The sequence below is a fragment of the Mobula hypostoma genome, chromosome 11 (genome assembly GCF_963921235.1).
Source record: "Mobula hypostoma chromosome 11, sMobHyp1.1, whole genome shotgun sequence".
NCBI classification, from domain to species: Eukaryota; Metazoa; Chordata; class Chondrichthyes; order Myliobatiformes; family Myliobatidae; genus Mobula; species Mobula hypostoma.
In genome coordinates this window covers 41,823,496-41,848,503 of record NC_086107.1, presented here as the reverse complement: position 1 = coordinate 41,848,503, position 25,008 = coordinate 41,823,496, and the positions used below count along the sequence as shown (strand labels likewise).

At 39.9% G+C, this 25,008-nt stretch overlaps 1 protein-coding gene across 4 annotated transcripts in view; it reads left to right on the top strand.

Moving 5' to 3' along the window:
- The window catches only part of tub (TUB bipartite transcription factor), a 361,133-nt gene that overhangs the window by 287,924 nt on the left and 48,201 nt on the right, over positions 1 to 25,008 (top strand). For 3 of the 4 annotated variants that reach the window (XM_063061893.1, XM_063061894.1, XM_063061892.1), the window contains exon 4: positions 17,431 to 17,568. The exons of the other annotated variant lie outside the window; for it this stretch is intronic. In XM_063061893.1, coding sequence (XP_062917963.1) covers positions 17,431 to 17,568 — 138 coding nt within the window. The remainder of the gene's footprint in view (positions 1 to 17,430; positions 17,569 to 25,008) is intronic. 4 annotated transcript variants of the gene reach the window in all.

Here is a 25,008-nt window from a genome sequence, read left to right as displayed (position 1 = left end):
CAACTCCTATTCTCAATGACCTGACTAACGAAGGCCAGCATGCTAAATGACTCTTTCACCACCTTGTGTGCCATACAGCTTTCAACAAACCATACACTTGTACCCCCACCCCCCAAGTCGTCCTGTTCCATTACACTTACTAGTACCCTGCACAGGTAAGTGTGAGCTAATGCATTTTGGAAAGTTAAACCAGTCCTACCCTGGTTTAACTTTCCAAAGTGCATCAGGTCACATTTATCTGTATTGAAATCTATTGGCCACTTGCAAGTCCACTTCCTTCACTGAAGAAGATCCCCCTGTAATTCATGATAACCTTCTTAATCATCAGTAACACCTAATTTCACACCATCTGCCTTGTACATTCACATCCAAATCATTTGGCAAGGATGTGATCGGTAGGCGGGAAGCCTTCAAAGGAGAAATTCTGAGAGTGCAGAATTTGTATGTTCCTGTCAGGATTAAAGGCAAAGTGAATAGGAATAAGGAACCTTGGTTCTCAAGGGATATTGCAACTCTGATAAAGAAGAAGAGGGAGTTGTATAGCATGTATAAGAAGCAGGGAGTATTTAAGGTGCTTGAGGAGTATAAGAAGTGCAAGAAAATACTTAAGAAAGAAATCAGGAGAGCTAAAAGAAGACATGAGGTTGCCTTGGCAGTCAAAGTGAAGGATAATCCAAAGAGCTTTTACAGGTATATTAAGAGCAAAAGGATTGTAAGGGATAAAATTGGTCCTCTTGAAGATCAGAGTGGTTGGCTATGTGCGGAACCAAAGGAAATGGGGGAGATCTTAAATAGGTTTTTTGTGTCTGTATTTACTAAGGAAACTGGCATAAAGTCTATGGGATTAAGGGAAACAAGTAGTGAGATCATGGAAACTGTACAGATCGAAAAGGAGGAGGTCCTTGCTGTCTTGAGGAAAATTAAAGTGGATAAATCCCCGGGACCTGACAGGGTGTTCCCTCGGACCTTGAAGGAGACTAGTGTTGAAATTGCAGGGGCCCTGGCAGAAATATTTAAAATGTCACTGTCTACAGGTGAGGTGCCGGAGGATTGGAGAGTGGCTCATGTTGTTCCGTTGTTTAAAAAAGGATCGAAAAGTAATCCGGGAAATTATAGGCCGGTAAGTTTAACGTCGGTAGTGGCTAAGTTATTGGAGGGAGTACTAAGAGACAGAATCTACAAGTATTTGGATAGACAGGGACTTATTAGGGAGAGTCCACATGGCTTTGTGCGTGGTAGGTCATGTTTGACCAATCTATTGGAGTTTTTCGCGGAGGTTACCAGGAAAGTGGATGAAGGGAAGGCAGTGGATATTGTCTACATGGACTTCAGTAAGGCCTTTGAAAAGGTCCCGCATAGGAGGTTAGTTAGGAAAATTCAGTCGCTAGGTATACATGGAGAGGTGGTAAATTGGATTAGACATTGGCTCAATGGAAGAAGCCAAAGAGTGGTAGTAGAGAATTGCTTCTCCGAGTGCAGGCCTGTGACTAGTGGTGTGCCACAGGGATCAGTGCTGGGTCCATTGTTATTTGTCATCTATATCAATGATCTGGATGATAATGTGGTAAATTGGATCAGCAAATTTGCTGATGGTACAAAGATTGGAGGTGTAGTAGACAGTGAGGAAGGTTTTCAGAGCCTGCAGAGGGACTTGGACCAGCTGGAAAAATGGGCTGAAAAATGGCAGATGGAGTTTAATACAGACAAGTGTGAGGTATTGCACGTTGGAAGGACAAACCAAGGTAGAACATACAGGGTTAATGGTAAGGCACTGAGGAGTGCAGTGGAACAGAGGGATCTGGGAATACAGATACAAAATTCCCTAAAAGTGGCGTCACAGGTAGATAGGGTCGTAAAGAGAGCTTTTGGTACATTGGCCTTTATTAATCAAAGTATTGAGTATAAGAGCTGGAATGTTATGATGAGGTTGTATAAGGCATTGGTGAGGCCGAATCTGGAGTATTGTGTTCAGTTTCGGTCACCAAATTACAGGAAGGATATAAATAAGGTTGAAAGAGTGCAGAGAAGGTTTACAGGGATGTTGCCGGGACTTGAGAAATTCAGTTACAGAGAAAGGTTGAATAGGTTGGGACTTTATTCCCTGGAGCGTAGAAGAATGAGGGGAGATTTGATAGAGGTATATAAAATTATGATGGGTAAAGATAGAGTGAATGCAAGCAGGCTTTTTCCACTGAGGCAAGGGGAGAAAAAAACCAGAGGACATGGGTTAAGGGTGAGGGGGGAAAAGTTTAAAGGGAACATTGGGGGGGGCTTCACACAGAGAGTGGTGGGAGTATGGAATGAGCTGCCAGACGAGGTGGTAAATGCGGGTTCTTTTTTAACATTTAAGAATAAATTGGACAGCTACATGGATGGGAGGTGTATGGAGGGATATGGTCCGTGTGCAGGTCAGTGAGACTAGGCAGAAAATGGTTCGGCACAGCCAAGAAGGGCCAAAAGGCCTGTTTCTGTGCTGTAGTTTCTATGGTTCTATTTGTAGAAATAATGGATAACAAAGGTCTCAACACTGATCGCTGCAGCATACCCCTACTTACCAGCCTTCATTCCGAGAAACCACCATTAACCACCACCCTCCACTTCCTCTGAGCCAATTTTGAATCCACCTTACCATGTCTCCCTGGATTCCATGGGACTTCCCAACCAGCCTACCATGCGGGACATTGTTGAAGGTCTTTACGTGGGCTGGACAGTAAGTAGCGAATAGTGCATCACTTTAGAGCACCAGCAGTCGGGGTTCAAGTCCCACCGATACCTGTAAGGCGTTTGTGTGTCCCCCCTGTGGCTGCATGGTTACTTCTGAGTACTCTGGTTTCCTCTCACGTTCCAAAGACATGGGTTCGGGTGAATGAGTTGTGGACATGCTATGTTGACGCAGGAAGCATGGTAACACTTGCAAGTTACTCAGCACAATCCTTGCCAATTTGAATTGATACAAATAATGGATTTCACTGCATGTTTTGATGTACATGTGCCCAAGAAAGCTAATCTCATTAAAGTTCAAATAGACAACACCCACTGCCCTACCCTCATCTACCTGTTTTGTTACCTCTTCAAAATTAAAATAAAAACTCAGTTTCATCAACCATTTTTCATGCTGCCTCCTTCTAGTCAGACTCTGGCTATCCAAAAGTTGGGAGTTCTTGTCCCTCAGAATTCCCACCAGGAATTTCTCCACCATTAATGCCAGGCTTACGAGCCAATAGTTCCCTGACTGGTGCTTGCTATCTTTATAATCAAAGAAACAATATTAGCCACCTTACGGTCTTTAGGAACATCACCATTGGATAACAATGAAGAAAATATCTCCGTAAGGGCTTCCACAACTTCTTTTCCAGCATCCCACAAGGTCTGACAATGCACTCAGTCAGGACCTGAGGATTTATTCACCTTGATGCACTGTAAGATTGCAAATACCCCCTCCCTAGAAATATGAATGTCCTCCAAAACATTTCCACTTGTTTTCCTTATCTCTTAAGTAACTATGATTTTCAACACAGTAAACAAAGAAGATAAATATTTGTTAAAAATCTCACTCATCTCCTGAAGCTTAAGACATTGGCAGCCCTGTTGAACTCTAACAGACCACCTCTCTCTCTAGATACCCTTTTAATCTTAATAAAACTATAGAACCACTTGGGATTTTCCTTAACCTTACCTGCCAGATCCATCCCATTCCCTCTCTTTGCCCTCCAGGTTTCCATCTTTAGAGGATTCTTAATCTTTTTTATTATTAAAAGGATTCACTCAATCCCAATTTGCTAAACTTAGTTTATGCCTACTTCTTATTCTTGACTAACCCTCAATATCCCTCATCAACCAAGGTTCTCTAAGCTTACCAGATTTGCTCATTGTAACAGGAAAATGTTGCTCCTGGACACATGCTATTACACGCTAAACCCTCCCACCTGCCATTCGTTCCCTTCCCTTCAAACAGGCTCACCTAATCAACCTCTGCTAAATCCTGTCTAGCTTCTCCAAAATTTGCCCTACTCAAATTTAGAGCCCATACCTGCCCTATTATTTTCCCATCACCATCTTAAAACTAGTAGAATTTTGGTTGCTCTGTTTAACCCAAATCTCTTTTTATTAGCTGATGATAATTAGTTAATTAGCCAATCAACTATTATCCAACAATTAGATTACTTCTTTTAAATTCCTGTAAACTGAAATTCCCAAGCAATCATGCAGATTCACTTTCCTTTCTAAAAGTGATTTTCTTCAAGTTTTAACGTGGTAATCTGTTCAAAATTGTTTCTCGTTCAAATAGCACTGTGAATTGGGGGTGAAAGTTTGACTCTAAGTAGATCACAGACAAATAAACTTAGCAGCTGTAATAAATTTCCTCTAAATGGCAGTAATGATGTACAGTAAGGTGTGATGATTCAGATATTAGATTTCAGTTCAAATTCTACATGAATTAATGAGTTGAAAGCCTTTCTCCTGTGTTACAAGAGATGATTCAATGCAGTTATATAATTGGGCAGCATACATTGAGTGCCTTTGCTACATCATGTCTACGCCATTTCATTAATAGAAGTATCTCATTACTATCATTCGCCCACCCTTTCACTATAGAATTGCATTTTCTTTTCCCTTTCAAGTGCTGGCTTTGTTTGCATTTGAATCTGCTTCCACCATCCTACAAAGTACTGTTGGATTCCATCATTTTTTAATGGCCACCTACTTTAAATCAGTAATTTCTGTTTACCGATCCTCCCATTAGTGTAAACAGAATATGTAAAGCCTTCGATCGCTATGAAATCACACATCTAACTTCTCTGCTCCAATGACAACATTATCAGCTTCTTTTGGTTCACCATAAACACTTCCTGCTCCTCCACCTATCTTGGTGTCATCTGCAAATTTAGCCACAACACTATTTAATCCATAATCTTAATCATCGATATACATTGTAAATAAAAATGGAAGCGCAGGAAAAATATATTCCAAGAAAAAAGAAAATCATGAATGGAAAAATGGCACAAATGTGGCTAACAATAGAGGTTAAGGCTAAAATAAAAGCAAAAGAGACGGTGTACAAGGAAGCAAAAATTAGTGGGAAAACTGAGGACTGGATGACTTAAAAACTTACAGAAGGAAACTAATAAAGTCATTAGGAAAGAAAAGATGAATTATGAAAGGAAGTTGGCAATTAACATTAAAAAGGATACTAAGAGTTCTTTTTAATATATGAAGAGTAAGGGAGTGACACAGGTAGATATAGGAACGATTGAAAATGATGCTGGAGAAATTATAATGGATAACAAAGAGATGGCGGAGGAACTGAATGAGTATTTTGCATCGGTCTTCACAGTGGAAGACATTAGCAACATACCTGATAGCCAGAGATCTCAGGGAATAGAATTAGGTACAGTCAAGATTATTAGAGAGAAAGTGCTCGAGAAGCTAAATGGACTAAGAATAGATAAGTCTCCCGGACCAGATGAGGTGCACCCATGGGTTCTGAAGGAGGTGGCTTTGGAGATTGTGGAGGCATTGGAAATGATCTTCCAGGAATCAATAGACTCTGGCATGGTTCCGGAGGACTGGAAGGTCACAAATGTAGTTCCACTGTTTAAGAAAGGAGGGAGGCAGCAAAAAGAAAATTACAGACCTATTAGTCTGACATTGGTAGTTGGAAAGTTATTGGAGTCGATCCTCAAGGACAAGGTTATGAAATACCTCAAGGTGCATGACAAGATGAGCCCAAGCCAGCATGGTTTCATGAAGGGAAGATCCTGCCTCACCAACCTATTGGAATTTTTTGAGGTAATCTTAAATAAGATTGACAAGGGAGAGGCTGTGGATGTTGTCTAATTGGATTTTCAAAAGGCCTTCAATAAGGTGCCGCATAACAGGCTGCTTGATAAGATGAGAGCCCATGGAATTACAGGAAAGATATTGGAATGGGTGGAGCATTGGCTGTTGGGCAAAAAGCAAAGGGTGGGAATAAAGGGATCCTGTTCTGATTGGTTGCCGGTTACTAGTGGTGTTCTGCAGGGGTCGGTATTGGGGCCGCTTCTCTTTACAATGTGTATCGATGATTTAGATTATGGATTAAATGGTTTTGTGGCTAAGTTTGCGGATGACACCAAGATAGGTGGAGGAGCAGGAAGTGTTGAAGAAATGGAAAGGTTGCAGAGAGACTTGATCAGTTTAGGAGAGTGGGCAAAGAAATGGCAGATGAGATACAATATTGAGAAATGTACGGTTGTACATTTTGGAAGAAGAAATAATTGGGCAGATTATTATTTTGATGGGGAGAAAATTCAAAAATCGGAAGTGTAAAGGGATTTGGGGGTCCTCGTGCAGGATACCCTAAAGGTTAACTACCAGGTTGGATCGGCAGTAAGGAATGTGAATGCTATGTTGGCATTCATTTCAAGAGGAATAGTGTGTAAGAGTAAGGAGGTGTTGATGAGGCTCTATGGGGCACTGGTTAGACCTCATCTGGAATACTGTGTGCAGTTTTGGGCCGTCTATCTTAGAAGGGATGTACTGATGTTGGAGAGAGTTCAGAGAAGATTTATGAGGATGATTCCTGGAATGCAGGGGCTAACGTATGAGGAGCGTTTGTTAGCTCTTGGACTGTATTCATTAGAGTATGGAAGAATGAGAGGGGATCTCATAGAAACATTTCGAATGTTGAAAGGGTTGTACAGAGTAAATGTGGAAAGGCTGTTTCCCTTGGTGGGTGAGTCCAGGACAAGAGGCCATAGTCTTAGAATTAGAGGGTACCCTTTAAAACAGAGATGAGAAGATTTTTTTTTAGTCAGAGGGTCGTAGATTTATGGAATTCGTTGCCACATACAGCTGTGGAGCTCCGATCATTGAGGGTGTTTAAGGAGGAGATTTATAGGTATCTAATTAGTCAGGGTATCAAGGGATATGGGGAAAAAGCAGGAAATTGGAATTAGATGGGAGAATAGTTTAGCTCATGGTGGAGAGGTGGAGCAGACTCAATGGGCTGAATGGCCTACTTCTACTCCTTTGTCTTGTGATCTTGATATTCTTGCTCCAATGTGGTGCTCAGGAACTTAATTCCTCAGTTCATTAACCTAATTATCCATCATACAGAAGCTGGGCATAATTTTTTTTTATTTATTAATTGAGATACAGGGCAGAATAGGTCCTTCTGGTCCTTTGAGCCACGCCACCCAGCATTCCTGATTCAACCCTAGCCTAATCACGGGACAGTTTACAATGACCAATTACCCAATCAAACTTGTACGTCTTTGGACTGTGAAAGGAAACCGGGGCACCAGAAGGAAACGCCTGCAGTCACTGGGAGAATTTTCAATCGCCTTACAGACAGTGGAAGGAGTTGAACCTGAGTCACTGGTACTGTATAGCATTGTACTAAGCACTACCTGTGTATGAATGTTAGATGAACTTTATTGACTTCTGGATGCCCAGCCTCTGGAATTAATCAGGAATATATTCCTTGCAGAAAAAAAGTAAGTTAGTTCACGGCAGGCAGAAAATTAGTCCTGGGCCTGGGATTCTTCTCTTTAGGCTAAAGCTGTAGAGAGATTTTTGCCCTACATCGTCTAATAACTTTCCAATGCTACCCATTTCCATGGTTACATATGTGTATCAAAGTACAAGAGTCTCCAAGGGATCTCAACCAGCAGAAGGGAAGCCATAAGAAAATTATAAGCCATAAATTAGATAACATCTGTCTTGGATGGCAGTGAAAAAATTTCAATGCTCAGCTCTATATTGTTTAAAATGAAATATTGAATGTGGGCATTATTGTTGAATACAAATAGAATGCACAGCAGGTTAGCAAAAGAAAGTCAAAATCAATATAAACAGACAGTAGTAGATATCCAGGGTTTACAAGACAGTAATTTAATCAATGGGTTTGAATGTCATTTTTTGTAGCAAAAAAGGCTAGTTCAAAACAGTCACCAAAATGTCACTGTGAAATTACACCGGGATATTGTTTTCAATGTTATAAATATATTATTTTGATAATTAGAAGCAATGAATAATGGAGACTGTCAGTTTGCTTTGTTGACAGGATGCAATTGTTTCTTCCCTGGCATTTATATGCATTGGCTGCCAACCTGTTGGATTGATAGTTGCTGCCCTGGAGAGAGGAAAAGAACTGGAGATGGCTCTTAAAGAATAGACTACCTGTCTGACTGAGTTATTTGGTGGGTTAATAGGAGGCAGACATTAGGGTTTGTTGCTTGTCATTTCTTTCTGTAGGGTTACCTTAGGGCTATTATTAGCTGGGAGATAAGGAGTGGAAATTTTGACCTGTCCAGGTAGCAGTAAGTATGTTTTACAGATATAACAAAATCCATTCTCATTGTAAAAATATGAGTTAGTTGATCTGAGATTGCAACATTTTGTGTTTTCTGGCCAGATAAGTTCTATTGTAAGGATATGTGGTTTCAATAAGAATTTAATTTTTGTGGTGTTAAAGATTCTTGGCTTAAATTTACGTCGTCACATTTAACCGTACATGTACATTTATGGGCCTTTCATCATTAATCCAGTTTAGATTTCTACTTCAGCTATAATATAATTGCTATTAATTTAGCTGATTACAAATTGTTAGCTCATCATTCTGATTAGAAAAGTCCTTAGGTAAAATTTAAAGTTATGTAAATTTAACTAATGAACAAAGTTGACATAAGCAGTTCATGAGATGTATTTCCATGGTACTTCCCTGATCCCAGCAACATATCCCTTTCCTTGGGCGATCCTCGTATCTCAGCAACTAACAGGCCTCATTTTATAACAGGAATTCTTTGGGTGTGAATGCCTGCGCAGAATCAGGTGCACTGTTCTTACGTACAAGTGGATTCTGTTGCTAATTTTCTCAGTACCTTGAACAGCAGTTTTTCTGAAGGAATACCATAAATCATGTTGTTTTTAGTCCTTGCAGAACTGCAATTTGCTTTTTACATCAATATTTCATGAACGCAATCATTCCAACGGATGATTCATGAATCGTGATAAAGAAGTAATCCAACCATTCTCGGCATACTAGCAATAACAAAAACAGTTCCTTGATGAATTAGACAATAAACAGCCGCTAAATAGAGATCACAGATAAGGCTCATGATGATTACACATATTTGATAAGAATATATTGATGCATTTTCTCCTGTATTGTTACTGTGAAATGTAATTCCAAAAACAAAAGAATGATAATTCATATCTACATCTCTTAGAAGCATTTTGAAAAGGACATTAAGTTGTTCCAGTACATATAGATGTGAATCTAAAATATAAATCAGTCTTAGATTAAAATCTAATTTATGCCAGGAAGGGCCAAAATATTAGAAGAAATCCTTGCTCCATTGCCAGTCTCCCTTGCTTGTCGAGGTCTTTTGTTTTCAATGGAGGGACTACGAGAGAGGGAAAGAAAAACAATCACAAGCACACCTACATCAAATGGTAAATGGTAAATTCCCAGGCTTCCTCAACCTTCCTCAAGTTTGCTTTCTGAAAGTGATGAGCAAACCTAGACCTTCTGATGGAAGTCAATGGATTTATTTTTCAAACACCAAGAATTTTCCTTCATTTTCTTTCACTTGGCCTCTCATATAGAGGCTGGGCACTCTGCCTTCTGCCTGCATTACCTATTCTCCCTAAACAAAAGGAAAGCTTTTTTGCTTGATTAGACACCGAGTGGCTACACCGCCTTCCCTTGATGAACAATTTCTAAGGAGTCCTATTAGTCAATGTCTTAGCTGGTGCTTAGCTACCTTCTGTGACTCTCTGTGAGAGTGTCTGCCGAGGCTGAATTCAAAATTGTCTTTCACTGGAGATCTTTTAATCATAATACTTGGAGTGGAGTACGCTGAGCTGTGTTGGACTTGTACTTTATTCGTATCACATCTCAACAGATGATTTAATTATAAAGTGTGGGCCCGTTGTGCATGTCCTGAATGCTCTTTATTTCGAGACTATGACTCTCACTTTTTCTCTTAACTGCTAATCCACATTTGATGATTATTCGCAATCGCCATGAGCTAACCTCCATTCACCAAGCCACTGTGTGGGACCTTATATGAAGCTATCTTAAATCCAAATACATCACTGACTTTTCCTCATCTATTCTAGCGAAGTCCCTGATCCTTCGCTACCCATGATTCAAGCCACCCATATCCACCTCACGCAAAACAGCACTTGGTTCACCAAGGCTATATACAATAAAATCTGAAGGCTGCCTATTATAATGATTTACATCATAACATTTATTATAGAACAGGCTTGTATTCATGTGGTTGAGTTCTGATTTCTATAAACATGTTTACTAAATCACTTGCCACTTTACCATTAGTTTACAGGTTTTTCATTTTCTTCCTGAAGTCTACTTACTTAAGATGGAGTTACCTCTTGTGCAGCCAGGAACAATGTACAGTAAAATGTAACTGGAATGTTCAAAAAAATCTGAATTGGTCATTCCCTATTCTATCAAATGTTTAATTGATTTTAGTTTTATACCTTAAGTGAAATATTGATGGATGAATTGCTCTAGATTGTTTGAATTGTCTAACATTATTACTTTATTAATTTAAGTAATGTTTAATCTGATTACATTTTTTTTAAATTTGAGGTAGCTATTCCAAAATTTACTCTTTAGTTATCAAAATGAAGAAACAGAAATATAGTCAAATTCAAGAGAAGGCTACTTAATCTCAGGAGTTCATGAACGGTCAAGCTGTTTTCAAATTGTACCCCAAATTCAACGCCTATGTAGATTAAAATCTGCTCTGCATTTGCTTTATGCTGAAATTCGGCATGTCAGAACATAAACGTCCCTGAAGTTAACCAAAATTCACCCCAACTTCACTTAAAAACAAAGTAAGAATCCTTGGGGTATTCACCTGTCTGATGAGTAGCTGGCAGATAACAGATTGGGTTTATGAGACACTGTACAGTGATATGAGATGTTCTTATTTTGAGAAGCTTAAAAGCTGCAGGCACCAGCACTAATAGATTTGTTTTCTCTGCCGAAATGTAGGAAACATCTTGGTTAAAGAACCCAGCTGGATTGCTTAGGCTAAAGCTGTATCTGAACCTTGGGTGGGAGCTTGGAATTCATGTTTCAGTTGTTGAGAATAACCTCTTCTAAATGAATAACAGTGGACAATTTCTATTAGCATCTTAAGCAGCATGGGCACGGAGCGAATATTAATTGGCTGGATGATATGGAGTAGGCACCTACCATCAACGTTATTTAACAGAAGTATGCTGATATTTTCATGCACAATAATAAATTTGTAGTACAATAGGTTTTATCCTATTCTAGATTTAGTCCATGTTCTAGATTTCTAAATATTAACATCCAAAAATTGCTGAGGCAGCATTTATTTGCAGGCAGCCGATGATGGTGGGAACATCTTATTATCCTTGTCCAAATTCTTTAATTTTTTTGATGGTCTTTTTAAGACTGAATGCTTATTTGCAAGGTTCAATTAAGTTGCTAGCTTGGGTATTTCCTTGATATTGAATTGCATGACTTCACACTTTTTATACAATACAGAAATCGACAAGAAAAGTAAAACGTTATTGAAAAATTATTAAGTCAAATAATGATCTTCTCTGGTGTACCAATGCACAGAACATGCTCAAGGAACTTGGCAAGTCAGGCAGTATCAATGGGGAGAAGTAAACAGTCAACATTGCGGGCTAAGACCCTTCATTAGAACTGGAGAGAAAGGGGCCAAAGCTAGAATAAGAAGGTTGGGGTGGGGGGGGGGGGGGTAGGAGGACACACTAGCAGGTAATAGTTGACACCAGGTGAGGGGAAAGTTAGCTGGTTTGCAGAATCTCTTGTGTTTATGATAAGGCACAGATGAGCCTGCTCTTGTGCAATGATGTTTGACAATGTACAATGCTTGCCTGGATGGCACTTCATACCACTGATTATTGATTGGCTTGCTTATGATAAAGCACCTTTCATATCTGTTACAATGTGATTTAAAGGGGATTTTCCTGACCAGGTTTGAGACTGGTGCTGGAAACTCCACTTCAATAATTTACTATCTGTGCCTCAGTCCCATCCACTATCTTTCACCTGAACATTTTCTTCTCCTTCCAAGTTGCTGATCTGCTGATCCATTCTGACTCCCACTAGTGCCTCCATAAGCCTACATCCCAAACAGCTGGCCTGTTCCCTGACCCTGTTCCTGACTGTTTGTCGTTGATAGGTACCCTTCACATGCCCAACCCCAAGGAAATTCAGTGGTGCATAAGGCCCAAGGTTTCAGGTGCGACTGAAGTGATCTAGTACAAAGATCTTATTGTCTCGTGAACTTCATCATTGAGTTTCTTTACAGAAGAACTGTATTTTGGAATGAGCTTTCTTCATGCAAGTGCCTGATCACTTTGATCTTGATTATTACTGAGTTTACCTCAAACGAAACATCTTCTGTCTCTCTGTAAACCGATAGATTAATGAATCTTTGCAGCTGCTGACTGCTTCTTGATCAAAGTATCATGTATACCACTGTGCTGTTCATTCATTGGGTTTATTTAACTTGAGTGGAACAGAAACTATGGGAGACCTCCCCTTTCCCAAGGCTACACCAACCTGAAATGTCACTCAGAAGTGATCTTCCTCAAGCCCTTTAACCTATATTATAAATTTACATTCTATAATTTATCTTTGCGTTTCAAGACTAATGAATCGTGAAAATAAGAACCAGAATGATGGGAAATGGGGGTCTACGGTAAGTTTTCCATCTATTCATTCTGTTACATAACCAGTCTCCTGCACCTATTGTCTATTATAGAAACAGAAATATAGCAATTGCTAACAAGCCAAGAGTATAGTAATCCTTCAGGAAAATCTACCATCAACAAATGTCACCAACATGATATTGTCAGGGACTGTCAAAGTAAACCTAGTCCTTAGCTTTTATGTTTCAAATACAGTCATTTCCAGCCTTGCACTTGGGAGTGTTTGCATATAAATTAATACACAAATACATAATTCAATGCATTCATTGAAATATTCACTTTTACCCAAAACCAACAGCAGCAACTCAGCAGGCAAACTTACCAAAGGCTCATCTTCCCAGAGTCCAGAGAGTAGATGGACTACATCCATATTGGTATCTAGATCACTTTTCCCAAAATTGTGTCTTAAGACATCAAAAATTGAGCTAACATGATAATGTTTTGGGATGAGCATCACTGAATCATACAGATCAAAGATAACATTCCTAGAACTGCAAATGTGCATTCGGTATCAAATTTTTTAACATTCCACTCTCATTTTAAGGCGAATGAAGAATGAAAGGACATTTCACTTTGCAGCCATGTTTGCCTGTCACCCATGTGCCAAACATATGCAGAGGCAATAAACCAGACTTGGGGCAACAACTGAACTTGCCATTTGGAGTTTGAAATCCCTAAGCCAATTTCTCTATTTCACCACTTTTGCCCTTATTCTTGCTAAATTTGCAGGACAATTTGTCTTTTGGCATTGCGGCACTTTCACAATGAGGTGAGTCCTCTGTATGGTCAGACTAACAAAGTCCTGTGAGCAGATCAGCCTGCCAGTGCTAAGCTGACAGCAGGACCAATGATGTAAAAAGAAAGGCTGATTATACAGATAGTGTCTTGGATATATCACAGCTCGATTTTCACTATTTAATAGCAAATGGCCATGAATTTGCTAAGCCCAAATGACTTCCATACAGTATTAAGTTCTGTAGGTACCAGAAAATGTCAATATATGATGAACTCCTCTGTAATAACCAGTAACAAATTTACACCCAGCTCAAAGTTCAAATCTCAAATGTTGCACTTACTGGCCTTGCAAGAATACGTGTTGATATTAGTGTTCTGAGCTGGCAAAATGCAGCTTCTCACAGGCCTGAGTTACTGTTTTTATTTGAGGGGAGGAGAGGAGTCAATTGAATATATACTGGAATTCTGGGAGTTTTCAGTGATACAGAGCTTTATTTTGTGAGAGTCGCACATTAAAGTCAGACATGAAGCTTGGGTACTGTATACTTTTTGCTTGGTGTACAGTGATTTGAAGGATGTATAATGCAATTAATCTCAATTTTAAGCATCATTAGGTAAATTGGATTTCCATAAATTCTGTAGCTTATATCTTCGGAATATGATTCAAAACTTGTTAGGTCACCCCAACCACTAACTGTTCCAGCTGCTACCATCCAGGAAACGGTACCACAGCATATAAGCCAGGACCAGCAGACTCCGGGACAGCTTCTTCCACCAGGCCATCAGACTGATTAATTAACGCTGATACAATTGTCTTTCTATGTTATATTGACTGTCCTGTTGTACATACTATTTATTACAAATTACTATAAATTGCGCATTGCACATTTAGACGGAGACATAACGTAAAGGTTTTTATTCCTCCTGTATGTGAAGGATGTAAGCAATAAAGCCAATCCAATTCATCCTCTTATATATTTGTGTGCTTGCTATGTATGAGATGCAGCTTGTACCTAAACTTACAGAATATAGAATTTTTTAAATAAGGAATTTTGGATAGTACATGAAAAGATTTTTCTAAGCTTAGTTTTCCAAAATGAGAGTATTTGGTATTGTGGAAATACCTCACAATGACAACCATTCATCGGCACATTTGTGTTGTGATTTCCGAAGTAAATAAATCTTTGTGACATTCATCTGATTCTTAATTTGTTGGTGTTTTGATTGATCTGTCAGGTTTGTGATTCCTAATATGTCGTGCTGGGCCATGGGATGTTTGTTGAACAGACAGTGAAGGTGATCTTAAAGATCTCACCTGTGAGGAAAATTTAGCAGGAATTAGATTCATAGTGCATGGGGTTTGGATAGGAGGCAAGAATTCTCTTCATAACAACATTAAAGATTGCAGAATTTTTTATGACTCTCTGATCAAGGTTTAAAAAAAAAATCACCCTAGGAACCATCCTATATCTGGATTAATTATCATTACAAGTTTCCACATTGTCCCTATTAATTGCCTTTGAAGGGCTCATGGTTTTGTATATGATTTTGCATTCTAATTTACAAAGTGACTGCACAATATAATTAGGACACAGTTCAATATATACTTTAAAATTCTTCTCAATTATTTTAAATTGAATTTTTTCACAGATGGTGGAGTCATTTGTGTTAATTCCATTACCAGTAGTAAAATAAAACTGCACCAGAATTTCTCTCAAGTGCATCACAGGAAAGGTATTTTTAAAATTGAAATGTTACTGAAATATTGTCAGATTGTTCTGGTATCTTTTATATTCGGTAATATGCAGGATTTGAGAGGGAACCTGCAAAAACATTACTTCTGAAAATTGATATTTTAGCACAATTGTTTTTGGAGTACCAATTAGTATCCAATGTAAAAAAAAAACAGGCAAGGCAAACCAAGAGACATGAGCGATTTGGAGGTTTCAAAGTACTAATGGTGAAATATCGTGTTGCCATTTCACCTGTTTTTCCTTATCCTCCTGGTTAAATCATCTTCTCAGCTCTGCATGCCCAAACTCTGAACCTATACCTTTTCTTGAAACTTTGGATATAAGCCTTCCTTCTCCTTAAGCATTCCACCTTCTCCATAGACCAGTGTGATGAGAGTGCCGTAGTTTGTATTTCTCTCCATTGAAATGCAGCCAGGGTGTTCCCAACAATATCTTTTCCTCCCACTGTGATTGACACTGCCAGGGTACTTCATGTGTCTACCTTTAGCCCCTCAACTACCTGCTGGCACTTGTCAGCATCACGACTAAATATGGTGCATTGATGGCATCAAACTACACCTGCATACCAAGCATTTTGACCTCCTGCTTGCCTCATGCTGCAGTTTCATCCAATTAAGCATGATGAAGACTGAATCCATTTTTTACAGCCTCTGCCAATTCCCATACTTACCATTAACTCCATTTCCTCTTCAGCCATTGTTCAGATTGGACCAGTGTGTTTTCAGTCATGAAAATATTTTCACCTTATCCTTCGAATGACATCTCTGTCTTGAGAATCTCATCTTTATTTTAGTCCCTACTTATGCTCATCCATGTCACTCTCACCTTTAGATTTGCACCCCTCCTACCCTGTACAAAATGAACCTCATCCATAAAGTCACGCTCACATATGAAATCCTGCATCCCCCTACTTAGCAAACACCTCTATCCTTGTCACCCTAAGCCAGCTTTAGTTCCTGTAGAATTTCCATTTTAAAATTCATCTTCTATCTCAGTGCCCTCTTCTGATGCCACAAACTCAATGATTCATGTTTCTCCTCACCTTCCACCTCCTTTAGCTGTACGATACCAAAATATTACATCCTGCCTAAAACCCTCATGTCTACCTTCTGATCCTTCTCCTTCTCCCCCTTCTCACCCTCCTTCTGCAGCTCTTTTGAAACTGAGCAAAAACTTGAAAAGTTTTTAAATCTAGAAGTTTTTGGATTCAGTAAGCATTTTTATAACTTCCTGAGGTGCCATTTGTAAACTTCTCAGTATTGTTTGAATGCGAGTTGCTAATGGTAATCTGTTCGACGAGTAGCATTAGTTCAAAATATCTCATCCTACCAGTAGCAAATTCCAACCAGGTTAATACTGGCAATATATACTGCATGTGGTTCAGTATGTGGAATGCAGGCGAAGTATTGATATACCTCACATGTATCTGTGATAAAAAGTGTTTTTATTTACGTGCTTAACCTATAGTTAGAGAAGAAATGGATGCCTAGAAATTCATGCAACGCACACAAAATGCTGGAGGAACTCAGCAGGCCAGGCAGCATTTGTGGAATAGAATCTCTTTCTACCATGGCCTTCTGTCTCTTTCACCAATCAACTTCCTACCTCGTTACTTCATTCCCTCCCCCACCTATCACCTGGTGTTTCTCTCCTCACCTCCTCCCACCTTTTAAATCTACTCCTCAGCTTTTTCCTCCAATCCTACCGAAGGGTTTTAGCCTGAAACGTCGACTACTCTTTTCCTAGATGCTGCCTGGCCTTTTGAGTTCCTCCAGTATTTTGTGTGTGTTGCTTGGATTTCCAGCATCTGCAGATTTTCTCTTGTTTCTGCCTAGAAATTTATCTTTATCCTATGGCTCAAAACATGTACCATAGTTGCATGAGTGCATTGTGTTCTGCCTCAGAATTTCATTCAATTACTTTCATGAATTTACTCTCAAGGGCAATATGCAACGCATTGTTACAGCCCGGCATGTTTAGTGCTATCAACTGAAGGAATTTCTAGACAGCAAAGCGTTTACAATTTGTGTTTCTTTCAAAATATTCTTTCAATGCCTTCTGATCTCAAGCAGTAATGTCTGAAATACTTGCTCTTTATCTAAAAGCTATTAAAACTGTTCCTTTTTCTCTGAATGACTTCCCTGTGCTTTGTGTGTATCTTTTTCTTTTGCTCCTTATCTCTCTGTTTTCTCTAACTATTTCCATGCAGCAGTACAAGAGGCCGAACATGAGGATGTAAAGGTTGTAACAGATGTGCAAGTTCCAAAGGCTGCTAAAAAATCAAAGTCCTCAGCTGCAGGCTCACAATCTGCCAGCCTCAAGAAGGAAAAAAGGGGTAAACAGAAAGGTCAGCTTGCTGCACTGGTATTAAAGGACAACTGCATGCAGACCCCTTGTCTTCCTGTTGAGAAGCATGCTGGAATGAGTTGTAGAAACAGACTAGTATGGTCTTTTAATTTGATGTTGTCTATATTTGTGGTGTAGGTAATAATTAAAAATTGCGTTAATTCACACATTTAGAACTAAACAACATATAAGTTTCAGAAAAGGAATTTTGGACTATGATTTATCAATAGAGGAAGGGATGCATGATGGAATTTGGGTGTGAATAAGTTGTGATTTGTGTAATATGCACTGAAACAATGCAAAAAGAAATTGAGCTATAGCTATACTGAGTTGTGATACTTCAATTTGCTAAACAATTGATTGTGTGTTTTTGAAATGATTTTATCTGCTGTAAATTTGGTAAAACCTTTTTAGGATCTGGTAATGATGGCTTGAAAAATGAGGAACGGTTGGGAAAAATAAATAGTTTTTACTCAGCGATGAAGTTTTGAAATAACATTCTGGATAAGATGGTGTTGGATTCTGATGTTTTTAATCCAAGGTTCTTTTAGAAGTCAGGAAAGAGACACAAGACTTGATTGTTCGTTTTATTAAGAGTTGATAGAACAAACGGAAGTTGAACAGACAATGACAGAGGTCTACTAAGCAAAGAGAGAAAGACAATGGAACAAAGATGGCACCTAGCAAAGAACAGATATTTGTATACCACAGAGATAAGGAAAAAATCATTCAAATTTATAGATAAAAATTAACCAATGAGAAAGTACTCATTTGAATACTACAGTACCAAGTTAACCAATGAGAAAGCACTTATTTAAATAATACAGAATGAAGAAACTTCCAGTTTACCAGAATTATACCTTGTATAGCCACTGGAGGCATATTTAACTGTTGTATGCATATAAGAACTACTTAAAATACAAACATAATTAATTGTTAAACTGCAAAGAAGTTAACAATTGAACAGTCAAATCTAAGAAGTAAACGGTCCATTCCAACAATAGCTCAAGATAAAAATAATTAATCTCAGTCAGTGTGAAAACTAGATTTTAAAATTCAACAATTAAAACATTCAAGAATGAAGCCTGAGAGGGCATAAGGATGTTTTCACCTTTGACATTTGTTACATCTAAATATCATATTTGTAAATATTATCTGAAATCTTGCCTCTGTAGGATATGACTTCAACAGCATTGAGTCTTGGCCAGGGGGAAGAGTTTTCTCCAAATGTATTTATGTAACACAATCCCTACATGGATTAGTATATTTTTTAATGCCACTCTAAGTCGAACATTTTGTTGAAGTCATTGGCTATAAGCAGAAACACCCCATCAACAGCCTAATGTGAAAACTTATGTTCCGTGTTAGTTTCTGCATCTTTGAATAGCAGCTCTGATAAAATAACAGCAATAGTATCCTGTATTACAGTGCAGTACCTTGTGAATTCATTATTTTGTGAGGACAAAAGAGTCAAGTATTGTTGGGAATCATCAGAATGGCTGACTTTGGGCCAAGGAGACTGGATAGTGGCTTATGGTTGGTCACCTGGGTGACAGATCATTTGGAAAAGTATTTATAGAACAAGATAACAACTCCAACCTGGGAAGACCGCAACATGTTGTTGTCCAGAGAGACTTGGAAGTACTTGTGCATGAATCACAGAAGGCTGTTTTGCAGTATTACTCTATGGAGTATTTCTGTTCATAACAGTAGGCAGTCAGAGTACATATTTTCAAATGGCTTAATTGTTTTCTAGGACAACAACAAGTGAATTGTGCATTTGCTCTAATGTGTATTTTAACAGTGATAATTTGATTTAAGGAGGAAATATATTGGGTCTTTGTTCTACACTACATGGAGTTAAACTATTAACAAATCACATTCAAAATGAATGGTTTGACTAGGGGAGTGAATGTGTGTGGGTGTAGGAAGCAGGAGGAATCCAGCACTGAATCTACCCATAAAAAAACTCAGGGCAGTGTTTGAATCAATATTCTGAATAGTTTAAAAGTTTTGGAAACTAGCATCCATGGATTGCTTATGTTCTTTCCCTTCTGCCTCTGACTGCATAACATTTGATTCTTGTGGATTATATTTCTCATCAGATCGGGTTCATTTTGAGAAATGTTATTACCTATTTATTCCTTTACAATGTACAAAAGCTAACAGTATGTCTTCTTCCTTAGAAGTTTGCAAAGATTCTTCATGATATCTCAAACTTTGACAAACATCTACAGAGTGTGGTAGAGAGTACATAGAGTCATAGATTCATAGAGAAGTGCAGCACAAAAGCAGGCCCTTTGGCCCATCTAGTCCATGCTGAAACCTTTTAAACTGCCTACTCCTATTGACCTGCACTGGGACCACAGCCCTACCACCCACGTACCTGTCCAAACTTCACTTAAACGTTGAAATCGAGCTTGCATACACCACTTGTGCTGGCAGCTTGTTCCACACTTCCACAATTGTCTGAGTGAAGAAGTTTCCTCTCCTGTTCATCTTAAACATTTCACCTTTCACCCTTAATCCATGACCTCTAGCTGTAATCCCATCCAACCTCAGTGGAAAAAGCCTGCTTGCATTTACCCTATCTATACCCCTCATAACTTTGAATACCTCTGTCAAATCTCCTCTCAATCTTCTACATTCTAAGGAATAAAGTTCTAACCTATTCAATCTTTCCTTATAACTCAGGTCCTCCAGACACAGCAACATAAATTTCCTCTATACTCTTTCAACCTTAGTTACATCTTTCCTGCAGGTAGGAGATCAAAACTTCACACAATACTCCAAACTAGACGTCACCAACATCTTATACAACTTCAACATAACATCCTATCTCCTGTGCTCAGTGCTTTGATCTCTGAAGGCCAATGTGCCAAAAGCATTTTTATGACCTATCTTCCTGTGACACCACTTTCAATGAATTAAGAACCTGTATTCCCAGATCCCTATGTTCTACCACATTCCTCAGTACCCTACTGTTCTCTGTGTAAGACCTACCCTGGTTGGTACTACTGAAGTACAACACCTCGCACTTGTCTGCATTAAATTTCATGTGCCATTTTCCCAGCTTATCCAGATCCCTCTGCAAGCCATGATAGCATTCCTCACTGTCCACTACATGCCCAATGTGTCATCTGCAAATTTGCTGATCCAGTTAACCACATTATCATCCAGATCGTTGATATAAATGACAAACAACAACGGACCCAGGACTGAGCCCTGTGGCACTCCACAGGTCACAGGCCTCAGTCAGAGAGGCAACCATCTACTATCACTCTCTGGCTTCTCCCATGAAGCCAATGACTAATCCAATTTACTACCTCATCTTGAATGCCCTGTGACTGAACCTTCTTGAGCAATCTCCCAAGTGGGACCTTGTCATGGCCTGGTATGGAAACATCAGTGTCCTTGAATGGAAAATCTTACAAAAAGTAGTGGATACAGCCCAGGCTATCATTGATAAAGCCCTCCCCACCATTGAACACATCTATAAGGAGCGCTGTCGCAGGAAAGTAGCATCCAGCAACAAGGACCGCCATCACAGGTCACGCTCTTTTCTTGCTGATGCCATTAGGAAGAAAGTGCAGGAGTCTCAGGACCCACACCACCAGGTTTAGCAACAGTTATTTATCCTCAACTATCAAGCTCTTGAACCAGTAATGATAAGTTCACTCAACTTCACTCGCCCCATCACTGAACTGTTTCCATAACCTATGAGTTCAATTTTTGTCTTTTGCCTGTTGGTTGTTTTTCCGTCCATTTGGTGTGGTCTTTCAAATTGATTCTATTATGTTTCTTGGACTTACTGAGAATGCCCACAAGGAAATGAACCTCAGGGTTGTATATGATGACATTTATGTAGTTGGATAATAACTTTACTTGGAATTTTTTAAGATTGTTACTAAGATTAGCTTTAATGGGATTATAAAAATAATATTTGCATATTGGCAAATTTGATCTAATCTAGCTTGGCAATAGGAAACAAAGGGTGATGATGAGGGGTTGTACATAAATATCTGATAAGCAGTTCAAAGCAAGAGGGAAAAATTAGTGAGGTGGTGTTCATGGGTTCATTGTTCATTCTGAAATCTGATGGCGGAGGGGAAGAACGCTGTATCTGAATAAATAATGAATGAAGAAGCTTTTCCTGAAAAGTTGAGTGCCTGTCTTCATACCCTGTTGCTCCTTCTCGATGGTAGCAATGAGAAAAGAGCATGCCCTGGGTAATAGGAGTTCTTAATGGTGACTGTCATCTTTTTAAGGCATCACCTCTTGAAGGATGCTGGGAGGCTAGTGCCCACAATAGAGCTGGCTGAAATTACACCTTCTGCAGCTTTTTCCAATTCATTGCAGTGGCCCCTCCATACCAGATGGTGATGCAACCAGTTAGAATGCTCTCCATGGTGTAACTGTAAAAATTTGTATATGTTTTTGGCAACATGCCAATTCTTCTCAAAACTTTGAATGAAATATAGCCTGTCGTGCCTTCTTTGTAATTGCATCAATATGTTGGATAGATCCTCAGAGATATTGACGCCCAGTAACTTGAAACTGCTCACCCTTTCCACTTCTGATCCCTTGATGAGGACTGTTGTGTGTTCCCATGACTTCCCCTTCCTGAAGTCCACAATCTTGGTCTTATTGAGGTTGAGTACAAGGTAGCTGCTGTGACACCACTCAACCAGCTGATCTATCTCACTCCTTTACACCCCCTTGTCACCATCTGCCACCAATGGTTGTGTTGTCAGCAAATTTATATATGGTGTTGGTAACCATATGGTTGGTAAGTTGATAGAGAAGATCCTGAGAGGCAGGATTTATGAACATTTGGTGAGGAATAGTCAGCATGGCTTTGTCAAGGGCAGGTTGTGCCTTATGAGCCTGATTGAATTTTTTGAGGATGTGACGAAACACATGGATGAAGGAAGAGCAGTAGATGTATATGGATTTCGGCAAGGCACTTAATAAGGCTTATTGAGAAAGTAAGGAGGCATGGGTTCTAAGCAGACATTGCTTTGTGGATCCAGAACTGGCTTGCCCACAGAAGGCAAAGAGTGGTTGTAGATGGGTCATATTCTGCATGGAGGTCAGTCACCAGTGGAGTGCCTCAGGGATCTGTTCTGGGACCCCTACTCTTTGTGATTTTTATAAATGACCTGGATGAGGAAGTGGAGGGATGGCTTGGTAAGTTTGCTGATGACACAAAGGTTGGAGGAATTGTGGATAGTGTGGAGGGCTATCAGAGGTTACACCGGGATATTGATAGGATGCAAAACTGGGCTGAGAAGTGGCAGATAGAGTTCAACCCAGATAAGTGTGAAGTGGTTCATTTTGGTAGGCCAAATATGATGGCAGAATATAGTATTAATGGTAAGATTCTTGGCAGTGTGGAGGATCAGAGGGATCTTGGGGTCTGAGTCCAAAGGAAGCTCAAAGCTGCTATGCAGGTTGACTCTGTGGTTAAGAAGGCTTACGGTGTATTGGCCTTCATCAATCGTGGAGTTGAATTTAGGAGCCGAGAGGTAATGTTGCAGCTATATAAGACCCTGGTCAGACCCCACTTGGAGTGCTGTGCTCAGTTCTGGTCGCCTCACTACAGGAAGGATGTGGAAACCATAGAAAGGGTGCAGAGGAGATTTACAAGGATGTTGCCTGGATTGGAGAGCATGCCTTATGAGAATAGGTTGAGTGAACTTGGGCTTTTCTCCTTGGAGCGACGGAGGATGAGAGGTGACCTGATAGAGGTGTATAAGATGATGAGAAGCATTGATAGTGTGGATAGTCAGAGGCTTTTTCCCAGGGCTGAAATGGTTGCCACAAGAGGACACAGGTTTAAGGTGCTGGGGAGTAGGTACAGAGGAGATGTCAGGGATAAGTTTTTTACTCAGGAAGTGGTGCGTGTGTGGAATGGGCTGCCGGCAATGGTAGTGGAGGCAGATAACGATAGGGTCTTTCAAGACAGTGGTCCCCAACCACCGGTCACGGACCGGTTCCGGGCCGCAAAGCATGTGCTACCGGGCCGTGAGGAAACGATATGAGTCAGCTGCACCTTTCTTCATTCCCTGTCATGCACTGTTGAACTTGAACATAGGGTTGCCAACTGTCCCGTATTTGCCGGGACATCCCGTATATTGGGCTAAATTGGTTTGTCCCATATGGGACCGCCCTTGTCCTGTATTTCCCCCGCTAAGGTAGAGCGTTCCTATGAAACTTTTTGTGCCAAAATGGTGTGAAGCAAAGAAGCAATTGCCATTAATTTATATGGGAAAAATTTTTGAGTGTTCCCAGCCCCGAAAAATAACCTAACAAATCATACCAAATAACACATAAAACCGAAAATAAATAACACTAACATATAGTAAAAGCAGGAATGATATGATAAAGTAGAAATAATGTATGTACAGTATAGTCAGGAAGATGAAGGATTTGTGGGGGGGGAAATCGGCACGTACACGCATGCGCACACAGGTGCCCGCGCAAGGCTTCACGGTCATGGTAGTCTTTCTTGGAGTAAAGTGTCCCGGGATTTGACTGCTACTTTTGTCCCTTATTTGGGAGTGAGAAAGTTGGCAACCCTAACTGTAAAAGACATGTTGAGGTGAGTTTAACCCTACTTGAACACCCTCCCCCCCACCCCCCGCTCCCGGTCGGCCGGTCCTCAAGAATATTGTCAGTACTAAACCGGTCCGCGGTGCAAAAAGGTTGGGGACCCCTGTTTTAAGAGACTTTTGGATAGGTACATGGAGCTTAGAAAAATAGAGGGCTATAGGTAAGCCTAGTAATTTTTAAGGTAGGGACATGTTCGGCACAACTTTGTGGGCCAAAGGGCCTGTATTGTGCTGTAGGTTTTCTATGTTTCTATGGTGTCTGAGTTATGCCTAGCTACAGAATTCTGGGTGCAGAGAGTAGAGCAGTGGTCTAACACACATCCTCGCAGTATGCCAGGGTTGATTGTCAGGAATGCGGAGATGATATTCTGATCCACAGAGACTGTGGTCTCCCCGTGAGGAAGTCAGAGATCTAGTTTCAGAGGGAGGTAAAGAGAACCAGGTTTTGGAGTTTGTTGATTAGAACTGACGGTATGATTATGTTGAATGCTGAGCTGTAGTCAGTAAACAGCAGCCTGATGTGGTAGATTTCGCTATTGTCCAGGTAATCCAAGGCTGAGTGGAGAGTCAGTGAGATCGCATCCGCTGTAGACCTATTGCAGCGATAGGCAAATTGCAGTGCATCCAGGTCCTTTCGTAGGCAGGAGTTGATTCTAGCCATGACCAACCTCTCAAAGCACTTCATCATCATAGATGCCGATTAGGATCTGGATTCATTAGTCAGGACCTAGAATGCAGAAGGTAGTTATGTCCCAACTTTTGATCAAACCTCAAATGGAGTTCCGCATGCAGTTCTAGCCACTATATTATAGGAAGTATATGTTAGT